The sequence below is a fragment of the Phascolarctos cinereus genome, unplaced genomic scaffold (assembly GCF_003287225.1).
Source record: "Phascolarctos cinereus isolate Bilbo 61053 unplaced genomic scaffold, phaCin_HiC Scaffold_726;HRSCAF=1367, whole genome shotgun sequence".
Classification (NCBI taxonomy): domain Eukaryota; kingdom Metazoa; phylum Chordata; class Mammalia; order Diprotodontia; family Phascolarctidae; genus Phascolarctos; species Phascolarctos cinereus.
The window spans coordinates 277460896-277478809 of NW_027556098.1; the positions used below are offsets into that span (position 1 = coordinate 277460896).

A 17914-nucleotide genomic window follows, 5' to 3' on the forward strand; every position below is an offset into this window, starting at 1 on the left:
AGTGGGTAGCATGAAACTGAAGTTATTAAGAAAAAGGGGTCCCTGGAATCATGGTTGGTCATTGCATTGATCAAAGTTCTTTTTTTTTTATATTTTCAGATTTTTTTTTTAAATTTCAGATCTTATTTTTCCCCAGTTACATGTAAGATCAAAGTTCTTAAGTCTTTCAGAGTTGTTTGTCTTTACACTATTGTTCCCTCCATTTTTTGGTGTAAATTGTTTTTCTGGTTCTGCTCACTGTAGTCTGTATCTGTTGCATGCAGGTTTTCTTGGTTCTAAGGCTATGCCATGCTACAGTTAGAAGAATTATATTCCCTTTGTCTGGTATCTTCCCTCCTATAAGCTAAAAGTACTTTTACATTTATGATAATAATTGCCCTCATTGGATTTTTTTAAATTAAAAAGATGTTTTTTTTTTTTTTGGCAATTGGGATTAAGTGACTTGCCCAGGGTCACACAGCTAGTAAGTGTCAGGTGTTTGGTCTGAGGGCAGATTTGAACTCAGGTCCTCCTGACTTCAGGGCCGGTGCTTTATCCGCTGCGCCATCTAGCTGCCCCAAAAAGATGATTCTTGAAAGGCATATAAATGGGGATTCTTAAAATGATGAAATTTATTTATTTACTTTCTTTTCCCTCCTTACTGCTGCTGCTTCTGGTAGAAATTGTAGTGGGGTGTGTGTGTGTGTGTGTGTGTTTCCGTGTGTTTGTGCGTGTGTATTCATCACCTTTCTGTCTAGAGGTAGGTACATGTTTCATCATAACTTCTCCGAATTGTGGTTTTTCACTGGGTTGATGAGAGTTTCTAAGTCTTTCAAAGTTGTTTGTCCTATAATATTGCTGTTATATAAATTCTTTTCCTGGTTTTGCTGACTTCATTCTCCATCAGTTCCTCTGAAAACATCCCCTTCATTTCTTACAGTTGAAAAGAGTTGAGTCATTTTTCAGTCATGTCCAACTCTTCCTGGCCCCATTTAGGGTTTTCTTGGCAAGGATACTGGAGTGGTTTGTCATTTCCTTCTCCAGCTCATTTTACAGATGAGGATCTGAAGCAAACAGGGTTAAGGGATTTGCCCAGGTTCATACAGCTAGTAAGTGTCTGAGACTGGATATGAACTTGTGAAGAGGAGTCTTTCTAACTCTAGACTTGATGCTCTATCCGCTGTGCCACTTAGCTGCCATTTTTTACAGTCTAGTTGTATTCCATCATATTCAATATACTGTCATGTGTTCAGGCAACTAAGTTGTGCAATGTAGAGCACTTAAGCCTGGACTCAGGAAGACCTGAGCTCAAATCTGGCTGTAGACACTTATTGGCTGTATGATCCTAAGAAAGTCACTTAACTTCTCTCTGCCTCACTTTTCCCAGCTGTAAAATGGGGACAATAATAACACCTACCTTCCAGGGTTGTTATGAGGATCAAATGAAATAATATTTGTAAAGCTCTTAGCACAGTACCCGGCACATAGTAGGCACTTAATAAATGCTTGTTCACTTAATTTCATTTCCCCAATTGATGGGCACCTCTTCAGCTTCTATTTCTTTGCCACCACAAAAACAGCTGCTATAAATATTTTGTGCATTTTCTTCTTTTTTAAATCACTTTGGTATACAGACCTAGTAGTAGTGTCACTGTGTCAGAAGGTAATTTAATAGCTTTTTGGACATGGTTCCAAATTGCTTTCCAAAATTGTGAGCTGTGACTAGTTCATAGCTCCACCAACAGTGCACTGATGTACTTGTTTTCCCACAGCCTCTTAGGCTTTTGTTATTTTCCTTTTTTTGTCAACTTTGCCAGTCTGATGGATGTGAGAAGATACCTCAGAGTTGATTTAATTTGTATTTCTCTAATTAGTGATTTAGAACATTTTATTTTTCATCTAGCTATTGATAGTTTGAATTTCTTCTTCCAAAAACTGCCTGCTCATATTCTTTTGACCATTTATCAATTGGGGAATGACTCTTATTTTTTATAAATTGGAATCAGTTCCCTGTTCATCTTAGAAATAAGGCAGATAAACTTGCTGAACAGTGCTCCCTCCCCATTTCCCCACTTTTCTAATTTTAGCTGCATTTGTTTTGCTTGTGTACAAACTTTTTAGTTTTCGATAACGAAAATTGTGCATTTTACTTCTGTGGCCTTCTCTGTGTATTGTTTGGTCATGAGCTCTTCACTTTTCCATAAATCTGAAAGGGAATTACTTCCATGCTACTATAATTTATAATGTTACTCTTTATGTCTAAATCATGTACCTGTTTGGAACTTATCTTGGTACAGTTAAATGTTGGTCTGTATCTAGTTTCTGTTAGATTGCTTTCTAGTTTTCTCTACAGTTTTTGTTGAACATCTTGGATCTCTGGATTTATCAAACACTAGATTATTGAGCTCATTTGCTTCTTGGTATTGTATACCTAATCTATTCCAACTGATCAACCTCTTTACTTCTTACCTGGTACCAAATTGTTTTGATGGTTATGGCTTTGTAGTATTGTTTGAGATCTGGTACTGGTAGGTCCTTTCCCTTTGCATTGTTAATTTTTATAATCACATTTCAGTAATGTGATCTTGAAAATGGTAACAATAAACCACAATGACCCTATCTTTCATATACCTACATTAGCTATCCCCAGTTTTCTTAATAAAGGTTTCCTTTTTCCTTACTACTTCAGTTCTACTGATCACATGTACCTCTTTCACTCAAATCCTTATCTTTTTAAGCAGCCTTTACAATACATATATATGTAATATCTTTCTTCTTTAACAAGAAGATACTTGATTGCTAGATATTTCTAATTTTTCCCAAGAAAGTTCTTGTTTTGGTTATCCCATAGTTAGTATTCCTTGATATTTTAATTTTCACTTGTTCACTTTCCTTTGAATAAGTTATTTCTTCTCCCTTGTAAAACATATATCCTTTGAGCAGCAGCTTCTAAAATAGGATAACTAGATTACTTCTTTTTCCTCAAGGTTTCTCAGCTTTACTTTATTTAAAAATTTTTTTCCCCATTACAAATTTGTATAGTCATGTAAAATTAATTCCTACATTAGCCATATCTAATAAAAATAAAGAAAAAGAAAGAAAGAGAAGAACATATGCTTCAAGCTATAATATGAGTCCATCAAATCTATTTGGAGTTGGATGTCGTGTTTCATATTGAGTCCTTTAGAATTGTGTCTGGTCATTGTATTGATTAGAGTTGCTTAAAATTGATTATCTTTACAATTTATTGTATAAACTGTTAGGCTGGTTTGATTCACTTAATTTTGCATAGGTTTTTCTGAAACAATCCCATTCATCATTTCTTGTAGCACACAGTAGTATTCTATCACATTCATATACCATGACTTGTTCAGCTAGAAATTCCCCAATTGATGGGCATTCCCTAAGTTTATAATTCTTTGACACATAAAAATAGCTGCTATAAATATTTTTGTATACATAAGTCCTTTTCCTCTTTAAAGGATATATACCTAGTAATGGTATTTCTGGGTCAAAGGGTATGCGTAGTTTAATAGCTTTTTAGGCATAGTTCCAAGTTGCTTTCCAGAATGGTTGGGCTAATTTATAGTTCCACCAGCAGTGCATTAGTGTACCTGTTTTCCCACAGCCTTTCCAGGATTTTTAATTTTTCGTTTTTGTCATCTTTGCCAATCTGATGGGTACAGAGTGGTACCTCAGAGTTGTTTTAATTTGCATTTCTCTAATTATTAGTGATTTAGAGCATTTTTCCATCTCACTATTAATAGCTTAAATTTTTCTGAAAGCTACTTATTTGTATCCTTGACTTTTTATTTTGGGAACGGCGCCCTTTCTTATAAATTTGACTTACTACCATATATGTCTTAGAAATGAGACTTTTATCAGATAAACTTGCTACGAAGATTTTTTTCTTATCCTAATTTTAGCTGCATGGTCTTTGTGTAAAAACTTTAAAATTTTATTTAATCAAAATGACCCATTTTACTGCCATTGAACCTCCCTATCTTTTGTTTGCTCATGAACTCTTTCCCTATCTATGGACCTGACAGATAATTTCTTCCATGCTCCACTAATTTGCTTATGACATCACCCTTTATGTCTAAATCATGTACCCATTTTGAGCTTATGTTGGTAGATGGTGTGAGATATTGGTCTAGATATTGCTCTGTTGGTCTCGTTTCTCTTAGGTTGCTTTCTAGTTTTCCCAGTCTTTGTTGAATAGTGAGTTCTTGCCCCAATACCTGGGATCTTTGGGTTTTTCTAATACTACATTGCTGTGCTCATTTGCTTCTGTATGTTATGTACCTAATCTATTACATTTTTCTACCTTTCCATTTCTTACCTGGTACCAAATTGTTTTGATGATTACAGCTTTGTAGCATGGTTTGAGATCTGTTACTTCTAGGACCAGATCTCAGATTCCCATTCCTCCCCCCATTGATACCCTTTCATTGATATTGTTCTTTTGTTCCTCCAGATGAATTTTGTTATTACTTTTCTAGCTCTATAAGGTAATTCTTTGGTAGTTTGTTTAGTATGGCACTGAATAAGTAAATTAAGTAGTATTGTCATTTTTATTATATTGACTTAACCTGCATGAGCAATTAATACTTCTCCAGTTATGTAGATATGTATTTGTAAGAGGAATGTTTTATAATTGTGTTCGTGTGGTTCCTGTATGTGTTGTGGCAGCTAGGTTCCCGAGTATTTTATACTATTCGTAGTTATTTTAAATGGAATTTAAATTTATCTTTCTCTTTCTGCTGGGTTTTATTGGTGATATAAAGAAACGTAGATGATTTGTGTAGGTTTATTTTATATCTTGCAATTTTACCGAAGTTTTTAACTGTTTTCATTAGTTTTTTAGTTGACTATCTGGAGTTCTCTAAGTAAATCATCATATCATCAGTTAAAAGTGATAGTTTTCTTTCCTTTTTGCCTATGCCTATTCCTTCAATTTCTTTTATTGAGGTCTTATTTCTATAGCTAACATTTCTAGTACAATACTGTGTTGAATTGTAGTGATGATAATAGACATCCTTGCCTCACCCTTGATCTTAGTGGAAAGGCTTCTAGCTTATCCTCATTACAGATAGTATTTGCTATTGATTTTAGATAGATACTACTTATCATTTTAAGGAAAGCTCCATTTATTTCTATGCTTTCTGGCATTTTTTAAAGGAATGGATGTTATATTTTGCCAAAAGCTGTTTTCTGCATATATCTCAGCTTTACTTTATACGTGCAGTGTTTCTTTATATATTTTTTTCTCCTGTTTTCAGCACTCAATTTTCCAGCATAACTTAAATATCTTAGTAATATATAAGGTTATGCATCTGAGGGTTGTTGGTTATCTATTTGGGATAAAACATGTAGGACACTTAAATTACCTTCCTATCTATAGTGTGAATAATATTTGACATAGTGGGACTCCTTTGACTCTAGTCTTCAAGACTAGACTTGGGAGCTTGTAGCTGCCTTGGGAACTCTGTTTTGGGCCTGGATCATTTCCCTGGGCAAAGAACCCCTGCTTGGTGTGATTTCTAATCTACTTGAGGGGATTGTTTTTGAATAGTCTCAATTTTATTGAACATACTGTCCCCCTCAAAGAATTACAGGATCACTAGGACCATGAATGAAATTTCTAGTTCTTCTCCAAGGCCAGTTTTACATCTTAGGTCTTAATTGTCCAATAATTTGAGGATCTAGCCTGGGTATACCTAATACCCTGCGGTGTCCATTTTCTGTATGCTGGAATGTTCTTGAGCTTATTGAGGACATCTGATTGTTATACAAGCTTTTTTCATCACCTCCTTTTTATAGCCTTTTTCCAAGTTCAGATCCTTTTTATTTTCAAGGAATCTGAAACCTCCCACCTTAGTTTCAAATGGGCCAGATGGAACCTGAACACTTTCCCTCACTTTCTTCTCTGCCTTTATCAAAGTTAAAACAGAAATATCAATCAAAAAAAGGTTGATGTCCATCCTTCCTAGTCCTTGTTGGCTGGGAAATATATATGCCAACTGTTTTACAACCTTATTAATCTTATTATTCTATAAAGAGATGGAAAAAATCTCAACAGAGAAACCTATACATCCACTTGGTGGTAACAGACATAAGATGTATAAAAAGACTAGAATTAATGTCTGAATTAGACTTTATTCCAATGGATCCCACGGTGTTATTTTTTCTCACCATCTTCCAATCTCTTTTGTTCTATTTCACAACATCCTTTTTTTGGAGAATGATTTTTTTTTTTATAGATCCTCCTTACACTTAAATTTCCTGTATGTTCTTTTTCCATTCCTTCCTTACATTCATTTTGACTTGGACCACAGTTGTTTTGTTCACTTGAAAGTTCTAGTCTAAGCTCTTATCACTAGTTTTGGATATTGTAGTTAGACTTAGTTGTTGTTGTTGAGTTTCAGTTATGTCTAACTCTTTGTGGCCTCATTTGGGGATTTCTTGGCAAAGATACTGGAGTGGTTTGCCATCTCCTTCTGCAGGTTCATTTTACAGATGAAGAAACTGAGGCAAATAGGGTTAAGTGACTTGTCCAGAGTTACACAGCTAGTAAGTGTATGAGCCTAGATTTGAACTCACAAAGATGAGTCTTCCTGACCCCAGGGTCAGCACTCTGTCCACCTGGCTGTCTAAGACTTGGTTTACCCCACGTACTTCTCCCTTAAGTCATGTATATGTACATTAGAGATTTTAATCCCTAGGATCTGAATCAGGGTAACAGCATAGCTGGATGTCATGCCAATAAATAATTTCTGTTATTGTCTTTTGGAAAGAGCCTTGGCCTGGGAGTTTAGGAGACTTGGTTGCTAGTCCTAGCTCCGCCATAATAGTTAGGGGTCCTTGGATAAGTCACTTAACCTTTTTATACTTCATTTAATACTAAATATAAAATAATACTTAATATAATTTGAATGTTATTGTAACATTACTGTGCAGTGAACAGGGGATACAGAAAGGTGACTAATGTGAGGGAGCTTATATTTTATTTAGGAATATAGGAAATTAACTTAAAAGATAAGTAATAGTATAACAGTAGCATATAAGTGCAAGTGAATATTATAGACAATAATTGATACAGAAGTTCAGAAGAAGGGAGGGCTTTTTAGGATAATCAAGAATGGTTAGGGAAGGTTTCATGGAGGATTGGATCTGAGCTAGACTTTAGAGAGGATGTGTAAAATAGATAAATGGAGAGAAGGTAAAATTGGTTTTCTGTTCTAGACTGGGAAAACAAAATGGACAAAAGTGTGGAAGTAGAAAATGAATGAGGCATGTTTTGGGTACAAGGGAATAAACAAGTTTGGCTTGAAAATGAAGGGAGTATCAAGAGAGGCTGGAAAGGTAGAGGTCACATTGTTGATGACCTTGAATGTCAGGTTAAAAATTTTTTACTTCATCTTATAGTCAATAAAAAGTCATAGAGGTTTTTCCATCAGAGTGATACGATAAAAGCAGTTTTTAAGGAAAATTAAGCTGGTCATAGTATGCAGGACAATTTAGAATTGGGATGGGGAGGATTACAGCTGTAGAGCTAGAAGGGACCTTAGAGATATAGTCCACCCACCTCATTTTACAAATGAGGAAACATGCTCAGAGACTTTAGGGGACTTGCAGGGTAGATCTTACATAAATAGTAAGTGGCAGAGCTGGGATTTGCACTCAAGTCCTTGGATTCCATATTTAGTTTTCTTTCTACTATATACAGTTCTTGCTGTACGTAAGTGGGCTGTTCTGCAGACCTCTACATAAAGAGATTTTTATGTAATGCTAATTTGCCTGCTAATGGGGAGAAGACGGACACAGGGAGCCTGACGAGGGATGGGGGAACAAAGGTCTCCTCTCTCAGCACTGGAGATCTCAAGGCAACCCCCCACCCCAATCTGCTGGTGGTGGCAGTCTCTTCACATGTTGATTCTTCTGCTTTCACTTAGAGGGTTTTTTTGGGGGGGGCTTTTTATTTTGGTGGGGGTGGGGGCGCTCAGAATGGTGGCTGAGGGGCGGGAGCAGAGAGAGAGCACAGTACTGTACACTAAAGTTAGCATAAGAGTTTTTTTGGAATGTGGATTTCTTTCAGAATTCTTTATGTAAAGTCAAATTTGTATAATGCCAATTTAGTAAAGCAAGAACCGTCTGTATAGTACAGTGCTAATCTAGGGTATTAGTGAGGGCAGCAGTGGCTGAGAAGTTGCTCATCTGTAAAATGAGTTGTATTAGGTAGCAAGATTTCTCCTAGTATCAAAATCCCATCATCCCATGTTCCATATTCTGAAATATTATATAAATATTTTTGATCCTTCAGATTCTGCATCGGGATCTTCCTTCCCATCTGATGGCGTGTGCTATCATTTCCCCATACATTAGTCTTCTTTCCTGCAATAAATCTGTGACAGGTCAGGAAAAACCTGAAACAAAATCGGTTCTTAGTTTTGCTTTGTGACTGACTTATTTGTGCTTGGCTGTCCCTGTTGTTTATTTTTGATCTTTTGGAGCTATTACTGTTCCATTTTTACTTTCTCTTTAATAATTCACTTCCTGCAATTGCACCCACATTCCAGTTTTCATCCTCACATGAAGCCACCTTGGCTCTTACATAATTCTTGAGATTTAGGGAAGTTTAAAAGGTTTAAACTTTAGGAAATCCCATACCTTTGGGAATTGGGGAGGCTTTTATACTGACAAAATATAGTTGTTATTTATGTGGGTTCTCCCAAATGTAGCCATTTGTACACTTTGGTGGACTTTTATTATGGAAAGCAACAATACCTCAACTGATCTTTATAGTATGGGCAAGACCTTTAATGTCTAGGCTTGAGAAAATGTCCTTTTGGCTCCAGAAGCAGAGGAGCTGGTGCCTCCCTGTGGCTAGACTATAGTAGTGTAATCGAGGTATATTATCATGGAGAATCAAGGGTAGTAGGAATTCACAGCAGCATCTCTTGTTTTCTGCAAGTGAAATTGTGTAATAACTCATTTGGCTAGGGCGAAATGCTTAGCAGGAATGATTATAGTCTCGGTGTGTGTGGGTGACAGTAGAGGTGGAATGTCTTTGGAATAAGGAAACATTTCCTTAGTCTTAATTTAATTACTCTGGGCTTGACCTGAAGCAGTGAAGGTCAGTGTGCTCAGAGTAACTTAGAGGTACCAAAACATAGAGCTTGAATCCTTGCTGTGAATTTCCAATGCAGGGGTACAATCCTATGACCATCATCACTCACAGGACCTTCAGACTTGGATTTCCTGGTTTTCACACAGTTTACTTTTATAGCTTTTTAGTAGTGGGGGAAAAAAGCAAAAACAAAAACAAACAACTCAATATCATATATCCTGATTTAACTATGTTTCCTGATAGTATCCATGCTGACTTGTGATCTAATTAATTTCTATAAGAAAGGTGGGACCATCTCTATATCTACATAATATAAAGAGATCCTCAGTGGTTTTCTAGGGACTCTCAATTTTCTTCCTGACTGAGGGTAGTAGACAACTCCAGTTTGCCATATATTTGCTTCATATTTGCAGGGATGGTTTCAGATGATTACAGACTAAGAAAAAAGAGGAGAATAGATGACTCTGTACTTTCCTTTTATGATGTAGTTTTGTGAATGGGCAGATAAAAGGAGAAATGGAATTAAGGCAGTGTGGTCAAATGTTGGGGAGATAAGAAATGCAGGTTTTGTTCCTGATTATGACTTGATCTACCAGATACTGATTAGAATATTATGGTTAATGCATCAGGGAGATTGTCCAGTGGGGTTGAAACTGGTATACTAGTATTGTAATTTAAGTATAACATGTTTTACTAACAAGATGGAGCTGGAGGAGAGGAATAAAGTGATGCAAGCACTAAAGAATACACACAGGATACAAAGAAAGGTAAAAGACAATTTCTGCTTTTGAGAAGTTTAAAGTTTGTTGGGGGGAAAACTATGTAGAGACAAGATATATATGATAAGTTGAAATTAAGGCACCAGCATAAGGGGGGATCAGGAAAGGCTTCTTTAGAGGATGAGATGAAGTAAGCCAAGGAAAGCAGGAGGTAGAAATGAAGAGGGAAGAATATTTCAGGCATGAGGGACAGCCAATGAAAATGCCCAGAGTCTGGAGATGGAGTATCTTGTTCAAGGAACTACAAGGCCAGAGTCACTGGATTGTAGAGTACATAGTGGGGAGTAAGGTGTAAGAAGACTGGAAAGATAGAAGGCGATCAGGAAGTGTTTTTAAAGTGCTAAACAGAAGATTTTGTATTTTATCTTAGAGGTGACAGGGAGCTACTGGATTTTATTAAGTGTGTGTGTGTGTGACATGGTTAAATCTGCTCTTTAGGAGTATTAATTTGACAGTGTAGTAGAGGAAGGACTAAAGTGAGGAGACACATGAAGTAGGAGGACCAACCAATAGGCTATTGCAGTAGTCCAAGTGTGAGGTGATAAGGGCTTGCATGAGGGTATTGGCAGTGTCAGATGAGAGAAGGGGGTATATGTGAGAGATAAAATCAACAGGATTTGGCAGCAGATTGGATATAGATGGGGGGGATGTAAGGAGTTAAGGGTGATAGCTAGCTTGTGAGCCCGAGTGACTGGGAAATGGTGGCACCCTTAAAAATAACAAGGAAGTTAGGAAGAGATGGTTTGGGGCGGGGGAGGAGGGGTGGAGATGGTGAAGGGGTGGGGAAGACAATGAATTTAGTTTTGGGTATGTTGAGTTTAAGATGTCTACAGGACATCCAGTTTGAGATATCTAAAAGGCAGTTGGGGAAGTAAATCTGGAGGTCAGGAGACAGGTTATGGCTGGAAAAGCAGATCTGAGAATCATTGGCATAGAGATGATAATTGAAGAAGGGAAGGAAAGTATTGCAAGAGGGTGATTAGTAGGAGCAAAGACAAAGACCTGGAAATGAGGTGGGGTGGAGGAATAAGTTATATGAAATGATTAAGTTGAGGAAATGTACGATTGGAGTGTTTGAGGGCATATCAGCATGAATGTTTAAATCCCCTAGTATGAGGGCTAGAGTTCAGGAGAGAAAGATTGTGAGTCAAGCACTGAACTCATTGAAGAAAGAAAGGGGGCAGTGTGCTGAAGGTCAGTTCAACAGCTACCAACATTTTGATTGGGCAGTAGATAGGGACTGAATGAACTTCAGAGGAGAGCTTACTGACTGATAGTTATAAGAGGGAGAACTTGGAAGTGGCAATGGGGAGCAAGAAATATTCCAATTTACCCACCTGAAAGTGCAGCCAGTGTTGGAAAGTGGGAGGCCAGGGAGGTTGTATCATCAAGACAGAGCCAGGTCTCAGTGATAGAAGTTGTAGTGGGAAAGGAAAAGATTTAAGATGAAAACAAAATTTAAAACTATGGGACATATGTTCCAGAGAGCACACTGGAAAGGATGGGTAGCTTTAGAGTAGGGCATATTTTGTTTATGTGTATGTGTGTGTGTGTGTGGGGAGACAGTTGGGCTAAAGTACTGGGAGTAAGGCAAAGGGGACTGAAAATAGGGTTTGAATGATGACAATAGGGGGTTCTCAAGGGTATGACTGGAATTTGTTAATAATTTTAATCAGGTTTTCATTGTCTATAGGGCTTTGGCCTTAGGATGGAGTCCTTTCAGGGCTTTAGGAAATTCAGGTGAGCAGATTAATGCTGAGAAATGAAGGAGTGGCATTAGTCCCCTTTTCCTAAGGCAGGAAACCAGGCTGAAGACTTGACAGAATGGCTTTTCTTATCTTGCTTAGAAGGGAGAGGTTTGGTGCTTGATGGAATGGCATTTCTCCTCTTCCCATGGGAGGCAGGAGACCTGCCAGGATGTAATGGCATTTTCTCCACTTACCCCAAAGTCAGGAAGCTGGTGCTCAATGGACACAGGTAAATAAAGAGATGGTAATTTTTAAGAGAGGAAAGCATTAACTGGAGGGATTACAGAAAGATTCCTGAGATGAGAGCCACTTCTTCCATAGGACCTTTCTGATAACTCCAGTTGGTGATGCTCTTTCTCGTCACCCCATTCTTCCCAACCCTAATGATCACCCTCTCTTCCATAATTTCTTTATTTCACTTATCTGTGTATATGTTACAGGCGCCTTGTGTGTATATAGAAATATATGTGTGTGTGTGTGTGTGTGTGTGTAAACACACACATCTCTATCTCACAGCATGTCACATATATAGCTTACCTAGATTTTAGCAGAGTACTTGGTAAATTATCTCTTCCTATTCTTGTGGAAAAGAGAGCTAGAAGTAACTAGATGACAATACAATTTAGATGGAATCAGAACTCTAGTTAAAAGTTTAGACTTAAAGAGTAATTGTTAGAATAAAAACTCCCTGAGGATAGGGACTACTTCATTTTTGCTTTTGCATCTCCAGTACTTGGCACAATGTCTGACACATAGTGGGCCTCTAATAAGTGCTTGTATAGATTGATTGGTTCAAAGACAACTTAGCAGGTCTCCAGCGTATACCAGGGATCTCTGATTGGCCCTATTCCATTTAACATTTGGATAAAAGCATAGATGACATTTACCAAATTTGCAAATGACAAAGCTGGGGCAGAACTAGGATCCAAAAATGTTGTGACAGGCTTAGCACATTGGTTTGAATCTAATAAGACAAAACTCACTAGGGATAAATGTTAAACCTTACATTTGTATTGAAAAGTAAAATTCACAATTACAAGATGGAAAAGCCATGGTTAGAAGGTACTTTGTCTGAAAAAGAGCTGGGGTTTTAGTTCACAGTAAACTCAGCAGTGTTTGTCCGCAGTGTGATAGATAAGGCTTCTAAAATGGCTTTGGACATTGAAGAGTCCTATCTCTCAAGGAGTAAGGAGGTGGTAGAGTTCCTCTATAATCTTCTTTAGGCTACATTTTAAGTATTATTGTTCAGGTCATAGTTTGATGACTGAGAGCATCCAGAGAGTAACCAGAATGGAGACAGGCTTTGAGTTTATGCCATGTAAAGATCAGCGGAAGGAACTAAGAATGTTTAGCATGGAGAAGATAAAACAATTAAAGACACTTTGTTTTAAAATACTTGAAGGGCCGTCATATGAAAGAGGGGTTTATATTTGGTCTCTTTGGCTTGAGAGAGCAAAACTAGGAACAATAAATGGGTGTAAGCTATAAAGAGGCAATTTTAGGCCTAAGATTAGGACAAACTTCTTACATAGTAGAGCTGTCCAAAAATGGTGGGAAGTCTTCAAAGCAGAGGCTTAGACAATCACATGAAGGATGTTGTATTGGGCATTTTGGGCAGGTAAAGGAGGGGTATGAGATGGACTAAGATAGCACCCCCCAACCCTTCCAACTGTAAAATTCCTTGATTCTGTGATTCTTCTATGATGTCTTCCTTGGCCACTCTATCCCAAGTGACCTCTGCTTTCTTTGAAACTCACAGGACTGTCTGTACCTTTCATTGGGCATTTAATCATATGGAAAGGACCATATCTTATACTTTCCATTCTCCAAAGTACATGACTCAGTGATAACTGTTGAATGATAGGTCACATAAGAAAGAATCCTTCTAGTGGGGAAAAGATTATCAATCTGGAAATCCTAGGATGTTACTTTGAACAATGTTTTTCTTATTTAGTTATCTACAACTATGTCTAAGGAGGAGGATTATGGATTCCCAAGAATCCGTTGGCACCAAACAGCTGATCTTGGCTATGTCCCCAATGTGAGGATGCCCAATACCTTCATGGCTGTGGCAATGGACCTCTGTGACAGAGATTCTCCTTTTGAGAGGTACAAATTTTGGACTTGGCTTGAAAAATGTGTGAGCATTTTGTTCTGAGGCATGGCCACCAGTGTTCATTTTGAAGAGAGAAAAGAGTAATGGGCCCAGGGCTGTTTGGGAAAGAGGATGTTGTGGGAGAAATGGGAAACTGTAATGTAATACGAGTCATAAACCAGATGGCTTGAGGTTAGAGTGGAGGTTGAGGTGGGGAACACCTAGGGGAGCAGCTGACCTAGATGAATTTCTTTGTTGAAACTAGAACCCTCTAGTTACTTTGATACCTGAACTGAAATGCACTTATCCAAGGAGTAGTCATAATTCTTGGTGAGAGGGAGCTTGAGGCCTCTCCTAAGTTTTTTATAAAATCCTTCTATCACCCCCTCAGTTCAGTGCCATCCACCAGTTTAAAGAGAAAGGGCACCAAGCCACACCTTTTGGATCCCACTCACCATAATTGTGCTTAACAGTCTTGAGCTACAGATGACTGCCCAGTAGATCCAACCAACTATGTCCTGTTTGGAAGATGCTGTAGATGTTTATTTTTTTAGCTCATTGAACTCTTTAAACCTGTATTCCTTTCCATGTTCTTTCTTATAGCATTCATCCTAGAGATAAGCAGACTGTGGCCTACAGATTGCATTTGGGGGCCCGTGCTGTAGCTTATGGAGAGAAGATGCTTCCTTTTCAGGGTCCGTTGCCTGAAAAGATAGAACTCTTAGCTGACAAGGAGCTTCTCAAACTTGAATACCACCAGAAAATCCAAGTGCAGAAGCAGGATGACACGATCTATGAGGTGAGGCATAGCAAAACAACTGGAGATGGAGATCTGACAAACTCACCAAGGGTCTCAGAGTCCTTTATATTTAATTGTAACATTTCCGTGGGTCAGGACTATTACCAAAAGTGGAATGTACAACATATGTGACAAATATTAGCAAGTTAAGCATGTAAGCAAACTGAAGGCAAATCTTATAGGACGGAAACAATAGAAAATGGGGTCATATTTAAATTGTAGTCACACGTTCTCTGTGATATTGTAATGAGTTTTGTTATCTTATAGGTCACGTACCTAAAGGTATTCCTGACTGTGGAATATTAACCTTGTGCTTTGACTGACTCTGATAGTTTAAAATTTCATTAGTGATCATTTTGTATTAATCAGGTCCTCTTTTAAAATGCAAATGTCCTTGTGTGGGTTACGATTTGACAATTAGCTAGCTATATCAGTATACAATTAGTCATAGCATTTACAGTTGGAAGAAATAGACACCTAGAGATGAAATGATTTGTCTAAGGCCACACAGTAAATAGCAATTAGGATTTGAACCTAGGTGTTCAGATTCTTAAATCCATTTTTCTTTGAACTATAAAATGTTTTTTTTTTTCCCAGTTTGTCATATTTTTTTTCCCCCCCGTAACTAGCCTAGGGGTATGGAGGCTTTGATGAAGGAAGCATTAATTTTGGTATATAGGGCACTCTTTGGAGGAGGTAGTAGTAAAGATGAAAATGTTAGATTTGGAGTCCAAGGCCCTGAGTTCAAATTCTAACTCTATAATTTATTGTGTGATCTTGATCAAATCACTTAATTTCTCTGGGCCTCAGTTTCCTCATCTGCAAAATGAGGGGTTTGGACTATATGACCTCTAAGGTTCCCCCTTCCCTATGAGACTACACAGAGGAAAGCACTAAAACATGGGGGACAAGGTTGAAGGGAAGATGGAGGATGCCAAATGTAGAGTAAACTCTGTAAACACAGAAATTTTGTTTGCCCACCTCTGGAGCCACAATCATCATTTCTGTTTGTCCCAGCTGCTCATGTTTGGCTTTCATTTACTTAGCCTCACCCCATGCTCTTTTTTGAGGTCAGAGACTTTCATTTTTGTCCTTTTCCCGAGTGTTTAGCACACTGTAGCTAACAATATAGCAGGTGTTTCAATAAATTCCTGGTGATAAGACCAGGATTTGTGAAGGCTGCTTTTGACTTAGGTGTGATATCCAGGTGGTCTCTGTTCATCTTAGATCTTCTCATTTACTAGGAACCACAGGTTTTGGTCAGGACTGATCTTCAGCTTATTTATTATGTGTCAGTGCTATTAGTCTTCTTATTTGGGGACTTAAGTCTACTACCTAAAGAAGGTTCCTTGTTTTCCAGTTCTTCCTTCCTTATCCTTTTTTTAGTTCCTTAAGAAGCAACCAGAGACTGCAGTTGTTTGCTGTCTTCTGTGATAAATATACTTTTTTCTTCCTTGATTTATATAGCAGGGTCACTTCTAAAATTACATCCTTAGCACCTGCCTGAGGTTCCTGAGGCCTTGAATATGAAAGCTTTGCTAGATATTACCCATTGGGGCTAGCTAGTCAATAGTGGTGGCCTCTGCTCCAAACCTTTATTTTTGGATGAATGAAAAGCACTGACTATATGCCAACTACTGTGCAGTGCACTAGGGATAGAGTATTCTAGTTGTTTTAACTATAAGACTTGTTTTTCTTCTTGCTTCCTATTCCTAGTTATTGTAAGAAATGTGCTCTTGACCAGGAGCTACTCTTCTCTCCTCTGTTATTACTGAGTGGACAACTAGCCCTAGTCTTTTCAGATTTCGTGAAACCTATCGGACCTGACCAAATCTGATTATCTGACTGGTTCTGTTTTTGTTTCAGATCTCATGCTGCAATGACCATCAGTGTAAGTGGATTCCAGTCCCTATGGGCAACTCCTCCTCCCAGACTCTAGCCCTTAAAATTGATTGCTGTCGTGGCACTGTGACTGCTCTCCGCTATGCCTGGAGTACATGGCCATGTGAATACAAACAGTGTCCCATTTACAATCCTAGCAGTGCCCTGCCAGCCCCACCATTCATCACAGTCATTCCAAGTTAAGACTCCTGGCCGTGCAAAATTTGGGGAGGAGAGGGAATGAAAAAGAATAATTGATTTGGGTTGAGATTTCATCTTAATTTAGCTTTGATTAGATACTGGATGAAATGCTCAGGTCTTAAATTCTGGTCTGGTTTTCTATAAACAATCATGGGAGGAACCTTTAAGAAGCTAGCCAGAGAGGCACTGAGGTGGCACAATGGATTGAGCACCCAGCCTTGGAGTCAGGAAGACCTGAGTTCAAATATGACCTCAGATACTTACTAGCTGTATGATCCTGGGCAAGTCACTTAACCCTGACTGCCTTAAAAAACAAAAACCAACCAGCCAGAACTGAGCAGATTTAATATTTTAGATAGAAAGTATCACTATTGTTGATATTTTCTCATAAAAGTTTTTCACATTCACTTTGTGAGAAATAGTTTGGGAGGCACTGTTTAATTTAAATGCTGTAGGAAAGCCCAATATTTAAGAAAAATGGTTTGCTTTAAAGTGAAATTATCACCTAATTTATCTGTCTCCAAATTTTGGGGTTTTGTATGTTATGTTTTTAAAATAAGGCAAAGCTTTAAGATAGATAAGCAATATAAAAATAAAGTTATTTTGGTTACCCTAGGGTATTTTTTCTTATATCTGCCTACTTTATTAGAAATCTGTACTTTAATATCAACTTATGTGGTGCTTTTAAGATTTATAAAATACTTTCCTTATAACCCTTGTATCATTCGTGTTTTACAGATGAAGAAATTGTGAGGCTGCCCACAGTCACATAGCTAAGCAAGTCAGGTGGGATTTGAACCCAGGTCTTCTGATTCCAAATATAATGTTCTTTCTACTACCCTGTTCAAACCATAGATTAGATACTTCTTATATATATTACCAGTTAACTTAAAACCTTATTAAGCCAGGTTTTATCAAGTACTATTTAAAGCAATCTGATGAATGATAGAATACTGTATTTATTCCTAATCTCTGTTTTTAGCAGAAATTGTACTACTGAAATAAGGAAAGTATCCCATCTTATTTGGTGGTGTTCAGAATAAACAGAGTGTGTGGAATACACAGGGATCAAGGCTGTTGGCTATCAGGATTGTTAAGATGGTAAATCTGTAGGACTGCTGTAAGAAGTTTGGAGTAGGCAGTGGAGGCTTGAGACTAGTTAGCTCATGCAGCAAGACCAAGGAAACCGTTCTCGTCACTACCTAGTGATGTCTAGACCAGAATGGTAGTCTAAGAACAAAGAAACTAGAGGCAGGATAGGGTGATCAAAGCCCAGACTTTAGTACTGTCTCCAGGGAAGAG

The 17914-nt window shown here is 37.8% G+C and overlaps 1 protein-coding gene across 1 annotated transcript in view; it reads left to right on the forward strand.

Moving 5' to 3' along the window:
* The window catches only part of SIAE (sialic acid acetylesterase), a 41919-nt gene extending 24692 nt beyond the window's left edge, over window positions 1–17227 (forward strand). Inside the window, exons 8-10 of the mRNA XM_021000575.2 lie at window positions 13591–13745; window positions 14335–14530; window positions 16397–17227. Of these exons, the coding sequence (XP_020856234.1) occupies window positions 13591–13745; window positions 14335–14530; window positions 16397–16615 (570 nt within the window). The 3' untranslated portion in view covers window positions 16616–17227. The remainder of the gene's footprint in view (window positions 1–13590; window positions 13746–14334; window positions 14531–16396) is intronic.
* The last annotated feature ends 687 nt before the right edge of the window (window positions 17228–17914 follow it).